Raw genomic sequence first — 18,787 nt, forward strand, 5'->3', positions numbered from 1 at the left:
CTTTATTGTTGTGAATCAAATAGAATGGCGTTACAGGAAATTATGCATAGTTCAAAAACCTATTAACTAGACCTTTACTACGCAATGTATATGTTAAAGAATAATATTTCATCTTACAACTTACTTTTACTTGCACTTACCCTCATTAGTAACAACTTACTCACCAATTTCATGAGAAAAGAAACTATCAATATTTATAAGTGCTTCTATTTGTTTCAAATTTTGTAAACTTATTCAATTTCCAAAAATTTCATGTAAACCAAACGTGTCGATTTCTATCTCAAATTGCAAGTAAGACGGTATAACAAAGGTTCCTTTCACCACTAGGTGGATTAAATCAGGTTTTATCATGATAAAACAGCTCTGCGAGTGGTTCAATTCGCCTATAACAATGAGCAACATACACTCACGCTTCGTAGCATCGCTGAATATACGAATATCGTGAGCAACGCAAAAGTGCGATGTACCGTTTTCTGCTACTTGTAAAGCCACTAACACTACTTCAAAACTATTCCTTTTTCGTGGTACGTAATCCACTTGGAATCCAATGTAATCCAATTGGAATCCTGTGTAATCCAATGTTATGCAATTGGAATCCTACGTAATGCAATATAATCCAATTGGATTCCTATACAATCCAATTGGAATCCTATGTAATTCAGCTGGAATCCAATTGGAATTCAATGTAATCCAATTGGAATCCTATGTAACCCAATTGGAATCCAATATACTGCAATTGGAATCATATAAAATCCGATTGGAATCCAATGTAATCCAATTGGAATATTATCCAATTGCGATACTACAAAATCCAATTGGAATCCAATGTAATCCAACTGGAATCCAATATAATCCAATTGGAATGCAATGTCATCCAACTGGAATCCAATATAATCCATTTGGAATCCAATATACTCCAATTGGAATGCAATATAATTCAACTGGAATCCAATATAATCCACTTGGAATCCAATGTAATCCAATTGGAATCCAATATAATGCAATTGGAATCCAATATAATCCAATTGGTTTCCTATACAATCCAATTGTAACCCATTGTAATCCAGCTGGAATCCAATATTATCCAATTGGTATATTATTCAATTGGAATACTGTAAAATCCAATTGGAATACTGCAAAATCCAATTGGAATACTGCAAAATCCAATTGGAATCCAATGTAATCCAATTGGAATCCAATATAATCCGATTGGAATGCAATGTCATCTAGCTGGAATCCAATATAATCCAATATAATCCAATTGGAATCCAATATAATCCAATTGGAATCCAATGTCATCCAATTGAAATCCTATGTAATCCAATTGGAATCCAATATAATGCATTTGAAATCCAATATAATCCAATTGGAATCCAATATAATCCAATCGGATTCCTAAACAATCCAATTGGAATCCAATGTAATCCAGCTGGAATCCAATATTATCCAATTGGAATCCCATATAATCCAATTGGAGTCCTCCATAACCCAAGTGGAATGCAATGTAACCCAATTGGAATCCAATGTAATCCAATTGGAATCCAATGTAACCCAATTGGAATCCGATATAATCCACTTGGAATCCAATATAATCCAATTGGAATCCAATGTAATCCAATAGGAATCCTAATCCAATGTAATCCAATAGCAATCCAATGTAATCCCATTGGAATCCAATGTTATCCAATTGGAATCCAATATAATCCAATTGGATTCCCATACAATCCAATTGGAATCCAATCGGAATCCTATATAATCCAATTGGAATGCTACAAAATCCAATTGGAATTCAGATGTAATTCCATTGGAATCCAATATAATTCAATTGGAATCCAATGTAATCCAACTGGAATCCAATATATTCCAATTGGAATCCATTATGTTTTTTTATGTTTATTGAATATTGAATCATCCGATCTAATTGATCTTAATGATCTTGGGGTGGGGAAAAGCCGTCTTGATATGCTCAAGAGGCATAAAAACCCCACCATCTTTTAGGCACATACATACATATATCAAACTATGAAAAATTACCTTCAATTACGTAGTTGTGAAAAATTACAAATAATATAGTAGTCATAAACAATTAAATTAAATTAAAACGTCCTACACATAATACACCACTAGTTAAAAATTCTTATCGTCTTCAGCTTGTTTTTGAAGGAAGCAGTAGTTTCGTGAAAGTCGAATAGTTCGATGACCTCATCAAATGTTCGTTGGAGCCTGGTTATTGGTTCGTTATTGCCGTATTGACTACTGTGGAATGGTAAATGGATTAGGCTACGTTGACGTAACGGCCGTTCAGGCGTGTTGAACTGGAAACGTGACAGCAGGGCGGGGCAGTCAACTCCGCCTTTTAGAATTTTGGCGGCAAATGTGGCCTGGGCAATTTTTCGACGTGTAAGCAGTGTGTTTAAATTGATCAGTTGACACCGATCAGCATACGAGGGCAGGTTATTGGCATCTCTCCAAGGTAATCGTTGTAGAGCAAACCGAACGAATCGCTTTTGTATTTGTTCTATACGGTCGTTCCAGTACTCCTGATATGGGTCCCAAACAATGCAAGCAGTTTGATTATATTCCAATTGAATCCTATTTAATCCTATTGGAATTTCAGATTTCAGATTTCAGATCTCAGATTTCATATCTTAGATTTCAGACTTCTGATTTCAGATTTCAGATCTGAGATTTCGGATCTCAGATTTCAGATCCCAGATTTCAGACCTCAGATTTCAAGTTCCAGATTTCAGATCTCAGATTTCAGATCCCAGATTTCAGATTTCAGATCTCAGGTTTCATATTCCAGATTTCAGATCTCAGATTTCAGACTTCTGATTTCAGATCTCAGATTTCAGATCTCAGATTTCAGATCTCAGATTTTAGATTTCAGATTTCAGATTTCAGATCTCAGATTAAAGATCTCAGATTTCATATTCCAGAATTCAGATCTCAAATTTCAGATCTCAGTACTCAAATTTCATATTCCAGATTTCAGATCTCAGATTTCAGCTATCAGATTTTAGATTTCATTAATCCAATTGGAATCCTACATTATCCAATTGGAATCCAATTGAAATCCTATTTAATCTTATTGGAATCCAATATAATCCAATTGAAATCCCATATAATCCAAATCTAATCCTACATTATCCAATTGGAATCCAGCGTAATCCAATTGGAATCCCATGCAGTTGAAGTCCTGTAAAATAAAATTGGAATCCTGTGTAATCTAGTTGGAATCCATTATAATCCCATGTAATCCAACTGGAATCTAATATATTCCCATGCAATATTGGAATCCAATGTAATCCAATTGGAATCCAATGTAATCCAATTGGAATCCAATGTAATCCATTTGCAATCCAATGTAATCCAAGAGGAATCCAATGTAATCCAATTGGAATCCAATGTAATCCAATCGGAATCCAATGTAATCCACCCGGAATCCATTGTAATCCAATTGGAATCCTGTGTAATCCAATGAGAATCCCATATAATCCAATTGGAATACTGCAAAATCCAATTGGAATCCCATGTATTCTTATTGGAGTCCAGTATAATCTAATTGGAATCCAATGTAATCCAGGCCTTTCGAAACACTGCACTGCACTGTAATCCAATTGTTATCTTTCATAACCCAATTGGAATCTCACATAACCCAATTGGAATCTCACATAACCCAGTTGGAATGCAAAACACTCCAATTGGAATCCAATGTAATCCAATATAATCCAATTGGAATCCTACATAATCCAATTGGAATCCTCCATAATCCAATTGGAATCCAGCGTAATCCATTTAAAATCCCATATAACTCAATTGGAGTTCCGTAAAATCCAATTGGAATCCCATATAATCCCATGTAATCCAATTGGAATCCAATATAATCCAATAGGATTCCAATATAATCCAATTGGAATACTACAATCCAATTGGAATCCAATGTAATCCAGCTGGAATCGAATATAATCCCATGTAACCCAATTGGAGTCGTCTATAACCCAATTGGAATCCAATGTAATCCAATTGGAATCCAATATAATCCAATATAATCCAATTGGAATCCAATATTATTTTGAATACTTTCCGACGTCCCCAGGCATTCTATATCCGAAAAATCGAACACACTCAGTGCAGTCCAGTCGTTGAACAGTGTAGACGTATTTCAATTTGCTCGCGTTACTTTTCGCGCTTGACACGTATTAATTTTGTTCGTTTTGTTTGTGCTAGATTTACAGTTTAGTTTTGTGAACATGAATTGTGAGATTTGTTTGGCGGATTCTGCCGTAGATTTAGTAATGTTGACATGTGTCGGATGTACACGATCATTTCATGCCGCCTGTGCCGGAGTTACAGTTCAGCGAGGATCCCTACGCAAACGAGACAGAAAGATCGACCCACTGGCATATATACTGCCGTGCTTCAGTTCTTGCCAAACAGTAATAAATGTCGCTATAGATCTGAAATCGCTAACTGCGGAACAAGCCCAGTTAGTTGAAGTAATTAATAATCACTCCAAAGTGATTCATCGAACAACACAGCAAAACAATGTATGCGCCATTCATGAAACGATTGAGCGCATTGAAACACAAATCGCTGACGTTAAAAAAGAGTTGGCGGCCGGCAGAAACACAGCTGGTAATGCTGCGTCGATTAAAAACCATGTGACCTATATCATGGAAATAGCGATGCAAACATTCAACGATAACATAGCTGCTACGTTACAAACAATGACGTCATCAATTTCAGCTGACTTGAAACTGATCAGCGAAGAAATTAAATCGATTTCAACTACGTCTAATGTAATAAATGATGGTGCCGTCTCTGCTGACATGTTATATAATTGGCCAGCAGCAGAGATTATGGGTGCGATACACAATTTATCGGAAAAGGTTACTCAATTAGAATCCCCCAACATGCACCCGCTCTTAGCATAGCTGAGGAATTGAATAACGATAATGGCAATGATTATTCGGGATGGCGATTCATTGGTTCTACAAAGCGTTGATATACAAAGCGTTGGAGGAAATACGATGAAAAAATAAAACGACGCGAAATGCAGGAACTTAAGGAATTCAAGGCGTGGCGAAATCGGAAGAAGCGCTCTCAACGTCAACTACGTGCTACTATGAACAACAACTACATCATGAACAACAACAACAACAGGAGTCACTATCATAACAGAGGATCAAATAACTATAACAGTAATAGTAACCGGACTAATATCAACAACCGTAGAAATATTAACAACAACAACAACAACCGCAGAAATATTAACAACAACAACAACAACAACAACAATAACAACAATAACAACAACAACAAAAGCAACAACAATTACAACAGAAATTACAACAACAACAACAATTACAACAGAAATAACAACTACAGCAACAGGAATAACAATAACAGCAATAGGAATAACAACTACAACAACAACTACAGGAATAACAACAATATCAACAGGAATAATTACAACAACAACAGGAATAACAGCTATATTTCTTTCGATCATCCACAACACAATAACATCAGCAATCATCGAAATCATCTTCCCCCGGATAGAGTACTACTTGCGGCTGCTAGACATCACTTTTCTGGACCACCTTTGAGACCTGCAATACAATTTCAGCGGGGAGAAACGCTCAACCCTTACACAACAAATGATGAACCGCAACGACCGATGGCATCTAATTCTTCTGCTACACATTGTATGGCTTGCCTGCAGCAACACTCGTGTTTTTGATGGAATAAGTCATAGTTCGGTAAATATGTTTGATAACCACGCTACTATTAATACTCATTCCAAACATTGCTTGGAAAATATGCCAAATAATTTAATCATTGAAACCCCATCAACTTCTTCGCTTAATTATTCTACGGTAACTGAAGTTTCGGTATACTGCCAAAATCTAAACCGCATGCGAAGTGCTCACAAAATTAATGAAATTCAAAAGAATATCTTATGTTGCTCCTTTTCTATAATTCTTGTAACCGAAACTAGTTGGGATGATAGTGTACATAGCGAGGAAGTTTTTGGTAATAGATATAATGTCTATAGAAATGATCGTAATTATCAATTGTCTGAAATGAAATCAGGTGGCGGTGTATTAATTGCTATTCTATCAGAGCTAGACTCAGACATCATAATCACCCCATCATTTACCGAATTTGAACATGTATGGGCGAAAACACGAATAGCTGGTGAGACACGTGTCTTTGCGTCCGTCTATTTTCCTCCAAACAATACACGTAAAGAAAACTATGAAAAGTTTTTTGAAGTCGCGGAAAATGTCTTATCTGAGCTCTCTCCTGAAATAAAGCTTCACATATACGGAGATTTCAACCAACGCAATCTTGACTTCATTACAGACATTGACAACGAGAGCATTCTTCTCCCAGTCGTTGGTGAAAACGAAACCTTGCAATTAATATTTGACAAATCTGCCAACTTGGGCCTTCATCAGATTAATCACATAAAGTGTTCGAGCTGACAGCTCGAATGAAAATATAAAATGTGAATAACCCCGATTGCTTTGATCGAAAACGGATCCATCGATAAGTGGTGTTGTCGCGCAGCAAAAAGGAGTATAGGACAAATAATTTCGACGAACGCAGAAAAAAATGACAGACAACGGGATTGGTGCGAAAGAACGATGGCGTGATCCGAGTGGAATTTTCCGTACGCAAGCAAGGATAGCGCTCAAGTATAAAAGGAGAGGCGGCTGCGTAAGCGTTCTCTCAGTTTTAGATTGCCTACCCATGGTTTATCAGTAAGTAAAAAATAAAAAGGATAAGGTCAGTGAAGTTAAAGTTTAAAATAGTTAAAACAAGACATGTACTTAGTGTAAGGTGTATAAAGAATGTGTATAAAGGTTTAGTCGAATTAGTGAATGTTTTTTTAATCTTCCGAAACCAAATCTCACAGTCCACTGCGAAACATTTTGGTCCTACCGATCCGGATGTTAAGAGAATTCGGTTAAGTGAAGCGCCGGTTCGGAAGATTACCCCGTTAAGTGACTAAATTCGACTAAATGTAAGCGAAAAACTCGGTTCAAGTGGAAAATTTTTGTGTGAAACGAAGAAGAAGAAACCGCCGCCATATTGCCGAAAAGGCATGGCGCATACGTGAAGAAGCCATTTTGGAATAAGTGTGATTTCCCTTGTTCCGAAGAAAACGAAAGCGGATAAGCCGCTAGTGTAGTGAGCGAAGAATCAGGAATTGATTGTGAGGACACCAACCTTCCTCCAAATACCGTGATTATAGACTTGGCTGTTTTCCGTATTTGGTTCAGGCATAAGGCTTGAAATGTTCTGGTGTTCCTTTGATCATGCAAGAAGAACTCAACAGTGAAAGTGATTTAAGCACCCTCGAAGCAAAACCTCCATCTGCAAAACCCGAACAGGAGACAACTCCGGTAAGCAAAGCGCCAAAAAAGAGGAAGAAGCTGCACGAAAAGCTGATAAAAATGAAGCAGCTCGATGTTCTCGTTCACCGACGCGGATTAGCTAAAGGTAAAGTGACAAGAATTTTTAATTTTCTCCATACTGAAGATGAACAAGTTCGATCCTTAAGCGAAGCTCAGATCCGTGTCTATCTGAGGAAGGTGGAAACTGCTCAGAAAGATTACGAAGCAGTGCACGAGAAAATACTCGCGCTTATTTCCGCTGACGACCGTCAGCAACATGATGATAGCTATATACAATTTGACGAGCTTCATGATAATGTTACTATTATGCTAGAAGAACAACTATCCATGCATAATGTCCCTCAACAGGTTGCTAATGCTAGCATGCACAACGCTGTTGCCTGCCCTCAGCTTCCCGTTATAATACAACAACCTCTTCGTATGCCCATTCCCACCTTTGACGGTCGCTATGAAAGCTGGCCAAAATTTAAGGCCATGTTCCACAAGTGGCTGTGAGACAAAGGCGCCCCGGTTAAGATCGGGCACTCAGCTAGTGAATAATATTTGCGAGAGGTTAGGAGCGATTCATTCTGAATCGCACCAAGTTGGTAAGAGAAAACGCCGAATGCATGTCATTTCTATACGACATTTTCTGTGACTGGTCAGCTCATGTAAGCAAATGTTTACTTATTATCATATACGTATTTTGGCTAGTCTAGGGTTGGGAGTACCGACAGGATTTTCGAGAACCGGTATTTCGGTACTGGAAGGATTTATTTATTTATTTATTTATTTATTTATTTATTTATTTATTTATTTATTTATTTATTTATTTATTTATTTACTGGTACTGGTACCGGTACCCAAAGCTTTAAGAAGAAAATCCTTGTTCTTTGAAAAATCTACTAATACTTTTATTTGTGGTCCAATTCTTAAGTCACTTCACCTCACCTTGCAGTTACCATTTCATTTGTACTGTCACTTAGCTAACAGTAGTCACCCAGGTACTTTCAAAATCGCTAATTGTGTTCTCATCTAAGATCTATGAGAATAGGGCCCTTGTAAAAATGATTCCAAACGACACCTGGCGAAAGTCGGGAGGCTACGATGGGTCGGCAATGTTGCAAGGATGACGGATGACTGTGCACCGAAATCTGTTCTTTTCAAAAACCCCACCGATACCATGAATGGAGGGGCCCAACGACCAGGTTGAAGCCGACTTCGAGAAGCTCAATGAATTGGTGACAAGTAGCCTAGGACCAAGTACAGTGGAGACAAGTTTTTGATACAACACTCCCCCGGTTGTATGCTGCTAGAGGAGAAGCTTGCAAAATTCAACTTTAAGATGCACAGAATATTCAATGTACTGTTCACCATGCGAAAACGAATCTGCCAGACGCTGAAAATGCTTCCTCAGAATGTATCGCTGAAGGACAGGCTGTAATCAGGGTACCGAAAAGCATACTTGCTCTTCAATCCTTGAGTTACATCGAAGCGAATTCATTCCGCAGAGTATTTTGGTGTACAGGTCTAATCGAGCTCCTTAAAGCTTGAACTGCTATAGGCGTCGGAAGTCCGTACCAATTTTTCCTTCATGATCAGCTAGCCATATTCATTCCAATAACTAGCGCTCAACAATTTCCTCAATCTCGTTACTGATGGTACATTGTTGTAGTAACTCATCCGCTAGCTTTATCAAAATACTAGCTGACCCGACAAACTTCGTATTGCCACAAATTAACCTGTGTTGTACATAAATCATGAATCTCGGATGATCTTTATCACTTCTCGAGTTTTGCAAGCCCCCCAGTGGGCGGCGCTTCCGACGGCGGGTCACCGGCAACACTCGCGACCGGCTCGTCCTGAATGATCTAGTGTTACTATAGATAGTTTTTGTGGTCTTGTTATTGATTAATGTTTTATGGAAGAGTCTCGAATTTCTCGAGTTGGATTAGTTTTTGAGTTTCGCCAAAATTTCTGTTTTATTTGTATGAGAGTCCATATCCCCCTACCACAGGGGTGAGAGGTCTCTAACTATCATAAAATAAATTCAAGACTCAAAAATCTCCTACATGCTAAATTTGGTTCCATTTGCTTGATTAGTACTCAAATTATAAGGAAATTTGTATTTCATTTGTATGGGAGCCCACCCTCTTAAAAGGGAAAGGGGTCGTAATACACCACAGAAAAAAAATTCTGCCATCTAAAACTCTCACATGCCAAATTTGGTTCCATTTACTTGATTAGTTCTAAAGTTATGAGCAAATTTGTATTTCGTTTGAATGGGAGCCCCCCCCCCTCCTAAAAAGGTAAGAAGTCCTAATTCATCATGGGAAAAATGGTTGCCTCCAAAAACACCCACATGCCAAATGTTGTTCTATTTGCTTGATTAGTTCTCGAGTTAGGAGGAAATTTGTATTTCATTTGTACAGGAGCCCCCCCTCTTAGAGTGGGGAGGGGTCCTAATTCACCGTAGAAAATTTTCTTGCCCTCGAAAACCTTCACATGCCAAAGTTGGTTCCATTTGCTTGATTAGTTCTCGAGTTATGGGGAAATTTGTATTTCATTTGTATTTGAGCCCCCCCTCCTAATGTGGGAAGAGGTCCTAATTCATCACAGAAAAAATTCTTGCCTCCAAAAACACCTACACGCCAAATTTGGTTCCATTTGCTGGATTAGTTCTCGAGTTATGAGGAAATTTGTATCTCGTTTGTACAGGACCCCCCCTCCTAAAGTGGGGAGGGGTCCCAATTCATCATTGAAAAAAAAATTGTCTCCAAAAACACACACATGCCAAATTTGGTTCAATTCGCTTGATTAGTTCTCGAGTTATGAGGAAATTTGTATTTCATTTGTACAGGAGCCCCTCCTCTTAAAGTGGGGAGGGGTCCTAATTCACCATAGAAAATTTTCTTGCTCTCTAAAACCTTCACATGCCAAATTTGGTTGCATTTGCTTGATTAGTTCTCGAGTTATGAGGAAATTTGTATGGAAGTCCTCCCTCTTATTGGGGAGAGGAGTTATAATTCCTCTTATAAAGACGGGAGGGGTCTCAATTCACCATAGAATAAATTCTTGTCACCAAAAAAAACACCCACATGCCAAATGTTGTTCTATTTGCTTGATTAGTTCTCGAGTTAGGAGGAAATTTGTATTTCATTTGTGCAGGAGCCCCCCCTCTTAGAGTGGGGAGGGGTCCTAATTCACCGTAGAAAATTTTCTTGCCCTCGAAAACCTTCACATGCCAAAGTTGGTTCCATTTGCTTGATTAGTTCTCGAGTTATGAGGAAATTTGTATGGCAGCCCCCCCTCTTAAAGGAGAGAGGAGTTACAATTCCTCTTATAAAGAGGGAGGGGTCTCAATTTACCATAGAATAAATTCTTGTCACCGAAAACACCCACATGCCAAATTTGGTTCTATTTGCTTGATTAGTTCTCGAGTTATGAGGAAATTTGTATTTCATTTGTATAGGAGCCCCCCCTCCTAAAGTGGGGAGAGGTTCTTATTCATCATAGAAAACATTCTTGCCTCCAAAAACACCTACATGCCAAATTTGGTTCCATTTGCTGGATTAGCTCTCGAGTTATAAGGAAATTTGTATTTCGTTTGTATAGGAGCCCCCCCCCCCTCTTAAAGTGGGGAGGGGTCCCAATTCATCATAGAAAAAAATTTTGTCTTCAAAAACACACACATGCCAAATTTGGTTTTATTTGCTTGATTAGTTCTCGAGTTATGAGGAAATTGGTATTTCATTTGTACAGGAGCCCCCCCTCTTAAAGTGAGGAGGGGTCCTAATTCAACATAGAAAATTTTCTTGCCCTCGAAAACCTTCACATGCCAAATTTGGTTCCATTTGCTTGATTAGTTCTCGAGTTATGAGGAAATTGGTATGGAAACCCCCCCTCTTAAAGGGGAGAGGAGTTATAATTCCCCTTATAAAGAGGGGAGGGGTCTCAAATTACCCTAGAATAAATTCTTGTCACCGAAAACACCCACATGCCAAATTTGGTTCTATTTGCTTAATTAGTTCTCGAATTATGCAGAAATTTGTGTTTCATTTGTATGGGAGCCCCCCCTCTTAGTGGGGGGAGGGGCTCTAACCATCACTAAAACCTTTCCTGGCCCTAAAAACCTCTACATGCAAATTTTCACGCCGATTGGTTCAGTAGTTTTTGATTCTATAAGGAACACAGGACAGACAGACAGACAGACAGACAGACAGACAGAAATCCTTCTTTATAGGTATAGATAGCGCGTAGTTTTATAAATTATTTTAAAATTGTTATCTTCGATTTTAAGGCCGAATGTTAGAAAACATGCATAAATGATCAGCACCGAAAGTACCGGTTTTCTCTTGTGCCAGTACCGGTATTTCGGTACTGGAAAATCAGCCGGTAGTACCGGTATTCCCGGTTCCGGTACTCCCGGTATCCCAACCCTAGGCTAGTCTCAACGCTTGTAAGAGATATGCACTGTCGATACAGATACTGTACAGTGCGATGGTATTGGTTAAGAGTCTGACATGGTACATTGACATTGCATGCTGGTAAATGTATAAAAAACCCGAATTAATCCACCTAGCGGCGTGACCTAGGCTTTCTACTGCCACAATAATCATTATTTAATTTCTCAGAAACATCTGAACAGAACAGAAAAATAATGTTAACACAAAAGATAATTTTTGCAGACTTGAATGAATATATATAGAAAATTAGAAATTAAACCTCTAACGGGTCTACAGACGGCCTTAACTTTCGGGCTTCAGAGTCACATACGAAACTTGTTTTGAATTGATAAAAAAGAAGAAAAACAAAAAGTTATTTATATCCTTTAATTCTACTACTGTGTTTTATTGATAAATACGTATTTCGGTCTCGACGTGTGACCTTCATCAGTATCTAACTAACTTAGACTGTTTTGTTTTGAATTGACAATATGAAATATGTGTTCATAGCAGATGTTTTGATATTTTGTTTTGATATTAATACCATGCGTTCAAAAGTTAGCATCTTTGAAAACCAAGAATTCAGAAAAATTATTATTATACTTCACTTTTGAAGAAATAGGATATCTACAACAAAATGATTAATCTGAAAATTTTACTATTGGTTTGTTTGGCTTCAATTTTGCAACATATCTGAATTAGAAAAAATAACTGATTAGAGCATTAGAAAAAGAGAAATTTCTTAGCTGGTGCTCCTTCAGATAATTATTTTTGCATAAAAATCAAAACTTGAGCCTCTTTTGAATGTATTTTCATGAAAAGATAGTCATTAGCCTGATCGCATCGTTTTTACAATGTTAGAGGGTTAGGAAAACAAGAAGAAGTCGAAAAATAGTGCAAAAGCTGCGCCATAAACATGCTTGAGAATGAGAAATATGATCGACATGATTTCCAGCGCTTGTCATTTTGGATTTATTTATTAAAACATGATACATGACATAAGACATCTGTCCTTTAAAATGTCACTAACGAAAATAAATCTTACAATATTACTACCGTGCAACGTTTACTTCCTAATTTTCATATAACATTTCTAAGCTCTAGTATCTATTGATTGAAAAGAGCATCTATTGATGCTGTAAATTTGTTTGAAATTTGTATAAATCTATTTGGAAAAATCAATTTACTAGTATTTTTAATCCTATCACCACTATACCTACATGCTTAAATTAACTGCTTTTTTTCGCTTTTTGCTTTTCTTGTACAATTGTGAGTAACAGCAAGTGAAGAAAATGACAATTGAAATCTGAAATCAAAGAAAGAAAAAACTTTTCGATTGAATCCCACTATTTAATATTTATTTGCAACAGATACGTAGTTCGCCTACGACGTGCAGGCTTCATCAGTGTCTTATTTCAAAGCGTATACGTATCTGTCACGAACGAATATTAAATAGTGGAATTTAGTCGGTAAAAGTTTTTTCTTTTCTTTAATTTCAGAGCTCATATTCCACTAAGAGGCTTCAAAAACTTCAGACAATTGAAATTTTCTCACTTTTCTTGAATTTCAATGCAAATTTGAAAATTGCAAATTGTCATCACATACACACGTACATACATACATACATGCATACATACATACATATATACATACATACATATATACATACATACATATATACATACATACATGCATATATACATACATACATACATACATACATACATACATACATACATACATACATAGAATACAATCAACATTTGATTGATATGTTTTGATTTCACACGTTTTAACGGTTTAATATACGGTGCTCAAGTGTTAAAGTTTGAATAACTTTTGAATGAACCGTCCGATTTTAAATAACTCAGTTTCGTTTGATAAATTTCAGCAGTAATTCTCAAATAATAATAAAATGTGTGATGTTTTACATTGAATTAATGTTTATATGTTTCAAAAATATGTTTTAAATACTATTTTTTCACATTTCTTTATGTAACTTTCAAACTACAAGTCCAATCGTCATGAAATTTGGAAGTTAAGGTTTTGCAAGACTCCTCTTTCATATGCAATCAATTTTGTTCAAATCGGTTAAGGGATCTGTGAGATAATGAAGTCCCATATTTTTCGTATTTTTATACATAACTTTTGAACTAAAAGTCCGATCAAAATGAAATTCAATAGCAACCTATGGGGCACCTAGATCTTTCATTTGATGCTAAGAACATTAAAATCGGTCCAGCCATCACCGAGAAAAGTGAGTGAGATTGAAAGCGTTACATACCCACACACACACACACACACACACACACACACACACACACACACACCACACACACACACACACACACACACACACACACACACACACACACACACACACACACACACACACACACACACACACACACACACACACACACACACACACACACACACACACACACACACACACACACACACACACACGCATACACACACACACACACACAGAAAATGCTCAGTTTTCGAAACTGAGTCGAATGGTATATGACATTCGGCCCGCAGGACCTTCTTTCCATTTCCGGTTTTCCAAGTGATTTCTATACCTTTATACTATATATTTATATAGTAAAAAGGCAAAAATGTAATCGTTTCGGTTCCTCAAACAGTTCAATTGTGTTCCGAAGACATGTCGATTTCTATCTTAAATAATAATCGGGTTACTAGGTATAACAAATGTTCTTTTCATCACCAGGTGAATTAAATCGAGGTTTTTACCGAACAACGGAAGGTACTTTTTTAATCCAACAATATGTATTCAAAACTAGACCGTAAATATTTTACCATTTCCATATTGAATGAACGATGTATTACGCGCGAAATTATATGACATCACGACGCACTACCTTTTAAATATGATTTTATTTTAAATACGATGATCGAAAGCAATTTATATTTCTTTTATAGGTACTGGAAATGGAGTTGTGATTTCTGTACCGCTCAGCGATTCGATTGGATCAGCTTCACCTAAAATGGTTCCACGCTGTTGTATGGCCAATGCTCAATTATCATTTCATGGACACAGAGATGCTGTAAAATTTTTTGTGTCTGTTCCAATGAACCCGGAAGTTCAAAACCAGTATCCTAGCAAAAGGGACATGCTGGTTTTATCAGGAGGAGAGGGCTATATCGATTTTAGGTTGGGTAAGTGTTTATAAATTTGTGTTAACTCTAAACCTGTATTTTTAAAATAAATCTTGACATGCGATAATCCAAATGCAGATTCATTAAGATATAGCATTTTTGAACTTTCTTATGAGTTTTAGACGAGCACGGAAAATAGAAGTTTAAAATGATGTCACACATCAATGGAATTAAATTTCTTACATATAGGGTCTTTTTCTAATTCCCGTCGTAATAAGGAAAGCCAAAAGTTCTTGTGCTGATTTGACTAAAACACACTTACCTTCCGATCCGTGAACTTTGAAATCACTGAAAAGCGACTATTAAAGCATATTATTGAAATTACGCAACTGACTTTATTTCTAAAATTCGTCGTACCGTTTTAAAATCCGCCCATCAAAATTTTTCATCGTCCGAACTAAAAATCACTATAATGTTTACGAAGCTAACGCGCATGTATTTGTGTAGGACGGCATGACAAATGTTATTCTACAAAATTTCTGCAGGTCAGGCAAGTTTTCCTGGCTGTAGAATAACGACAATGCCTTGCGTGAGTTATTTTCATTTATGAATGACGGAAATTAAAACGATTAGTCGACATTAGGCCGTATGAATAAAAGAGTTAGAGCAAATGCTCCCATACGATTTAAATGGGAAAAGCAAAGTAAACTGTTTTATTCATACGGCCTATTGTCTTCTTCGTCGCACGAAAAAATGTAGGAAATTTGGCTGGTAGGACTTCTTTAATGATAAAAAGCATTTAAATAGATCTCAGCTCACTTTGATTGATCGCGTGATTGATAGACAACTAACTAAAATATTAGGGAATAACTAGTTTTGCATTGTGTGTCATAAAAATGCTGATATTTTTAATAATTTGTGTTGGATAGGACGGGAATAGGCAATTACGACGATGTAGCAACATACCCTACACGATTTAGCTTTCGGGCATGAACTTTCCACTACTAATCACTCTGACTTACCAATATGATACGTATCGCCAAAAATAAGAAATATTCTATTGGAGACATTCTGATTTGGCTCCAAAACAAAGGCATTGTAAAATTTACAATATTTCATTGAAATTTTGATTTGGAGTTTCACAAACTATAAGGCATTTTTTAATACCAGTTATCAAAATACAAATGTAAAATTCATTGGAAAGTACTGCGTACAATAATCATATTTTCTTTCCTCCGTAAATATTTGTAGGCGTCATTAAATTTCCTTTATAATCACTTTATTTATTTTTATCATATTTATGTGGTTTATGGAAACATGTACCTATACACAAAAGATAGTCATCGCAGATTTGAATGATGCAGAAAATTAGAAACTAAAGACACGAGTCGAAATCAAAGAAATAGTGCAAGCAGCGCATAGTGGTCCAAAACCAAAAAACCCGAATTAATCCACCTAGCGGCGTGACCTAGCCTTTCTACTGCCGCAATAATCATTATTTAATTTCTCAGGAACATCTATAATTAACTTGACTATATTTTTAAGTATCCGTTCTGTATTCCTCAAAATCCTTATTTGCCAGTAAAATTCACAACGTATTGCGTAGAATAATTATATTTTCTTTCCTTGGGTGCAGAAATACTTGTAATCGTCATTTAAGTTACTTGATGAACATCTTATTTAGTTTTATAGTATTTACGTGATTTATAGAAATTTATAGATTTATAGATTTATGTAAATACAAAAGATAATGTTTGCAGACTTGAATGAATATATATAGAAAATTAGAAATTAACCCTCTAACGGGTCTACAAACGGCCTTAACTTTTAGGCTTCAGAGCCACATACGAAACTTGTTTTGAATTGATAATATGAAATATGTGTTCATAGCAGATTTTTTGATATTTTGATATTAATACCATGCGTTCAAAAGTTAGTATCTTTGAAAAACAAGAGTTCAGAAAAATTATTATATTTCGCTTTTGAAGAAAAAGGATATCTACAACAAAATGATTAATCTCAAAATTTTACTATTAGTTTGCTTGGCTTCAATTTTGTAATACATATATCTGAATTAGAAAAAATAACTGAATAGAGCATTAGATATGAAAAAGAGAAATTGAACTTTTTCTTAGCTGGCGCTCCTTCAGATAAATTTTTGCATGAAAATCAAAACTAAAGCTTCTTTTGAATGTACTTTCATGAAAAGATAGTCATTAGCTTGATCGCATCGTTTTTACAATGTATCCCGTTAGAGGATCAGGAAAACAAGATGAGGTCGAATAGTACAAAAGCTGCGCCATAACGCCACATGCTTGAGAATGGGAAATATGATCGATATGATTTCCAGTGCTTGTCATTTCGATTTATTCATTAAAATATGATACATGACATAAGATTTCTGTCATTTAAAGTGTCACTAACGAAAACAAATCGTACAAAATTACTACCGTACAATGTTTTCCTCCTATTTTTCATATAAAATTTCTAAGCTCTAGTATCTATTGATTGGAAAGAGCATCTATTGATGCGCCAAAATCGTTTGAAGTTTATTTAGAAAAATCAACTCACTAGTATTTTTAATCCTATACACCACTATACCTACATATGCTTAAATTAACTGCTTTTCTTCGCCTTTTGCTTTTCTTGTACAATTGTGAGTAACAGCAAGTGAAGAAAATGGCAATTGAAATCTGAAATCAAAGAAAAGAAAAAACTTTCCGATTGAATCCCACTACAGTGGGATTTCGAATTTGGCATGGTTCGGTTTTGGCATGGTTCGCTTTTGGCAACAAAAGTATCCGTTTTTGGAAACACAAAACGTTTTACTTCCAAAAGTATGCTTAAATATCAGTCAGTTTCCGCATTGCTTTAAATAACGAAAAATTATTGGCCTAAGTGTGTTCATGAAAAAAAGTTTGCGGTTATAGAATGTTTCGAACAATAATATTTTTATTGCCGTAGGACTACGTCTTACCGTAGGTTGCCAAAAACTTACTTGCACCGCACGGGTAGCTCTTGGCGGATTTTTTGACATAAAAAGGTTGCAATCGTTGATTAATACCATTAAGTCAATTTCATTCAAGATTTTGTCATATCAAAAAAAGATCTCGATTTTGGCAACATAGGTGACACGCATTTCTTGCCAAATTCGAAATCCTACTGTATTTAATATTTTTTGCGACAGATACGTAGTTCGCCTACAACGTGCAGGCTTCATCAGTGTCTTATTTCGAAGCGTATACGTATCTGTCGCGAATAAATATTAAATAGTGGAATTTAGTCAGAAAAATTTTTTTCTTTTCTTTAATTTCAGAGTTCGTATTCCACATTCCACTAAGAGACTTCAAAAACTTCAGACAATTGACATGTTTCTCACTTTTCTTGAATTTTAATGCAAATTCCAAAATTGCAAATTGTCATCACATACACACATGTACATACATACGTACATACATATATACATACATTCATACATACATACATACATACATATATACATACATACATACACACATACATCACACACATTGAATACAATCAACATTTGATTGATATATTTTGCTTTTACACGTTTTAACGGTTTAATATACGGTGCTTAAGAGTTAAAGTTTGAATAACTTTTGAATGAACCGTTCAATTTTCAATAACTCGGTTTTGTTTGATAGATCTCAACAGTAATTTTCAAATAATAATAAATTGTGTGATGTTTTACATTGAATTAATGCTTATATGTTACAAAAATATGTTTTAAATACTATTTTTTCTCATTTCTTTATATGGCCCTCCTTTCATATGCAATCAATT

General features: G+C 36.0%; 1 protein-coding gene across 1 annotated transcript in view; it reads left to right on the forward strand.

Annotated features, from left to right (window-relative positions):
- LOC128734593 (JNK-interacting protein 3) overlaps positions 1–18,787 on the forward strand; it is a 700,363-nt gene that overhangs the window by 594,748 nt on the left and 86,828 nt on the right. Inside the window, exon 10 of the mRNA XM_053828867.1 lies at positions 14,804–15,040. Within this exon, the coding sequence (XP_053684842.1) occupies positions 14,804–15,040 (237 nt within the window). The remainder of the gene's footprint in view (positions 1–14,803; positions 15,041–18,787) is intronic.

The sequence above is a fragment of the Sabethes cyaneus genome, chromosome 2 (assembly GCF_943734655.1).
Source record: "Sabethes cyaneus chromosome 2, idSabCyanKW18_F2, whole genome shotgun sequence".
Lineage (NCBI taxonomy): Eukaryota > Metazoa > Arthropoda > Insecta > Diptera > Culicidae > Sabethes > Sabethes cyaneus.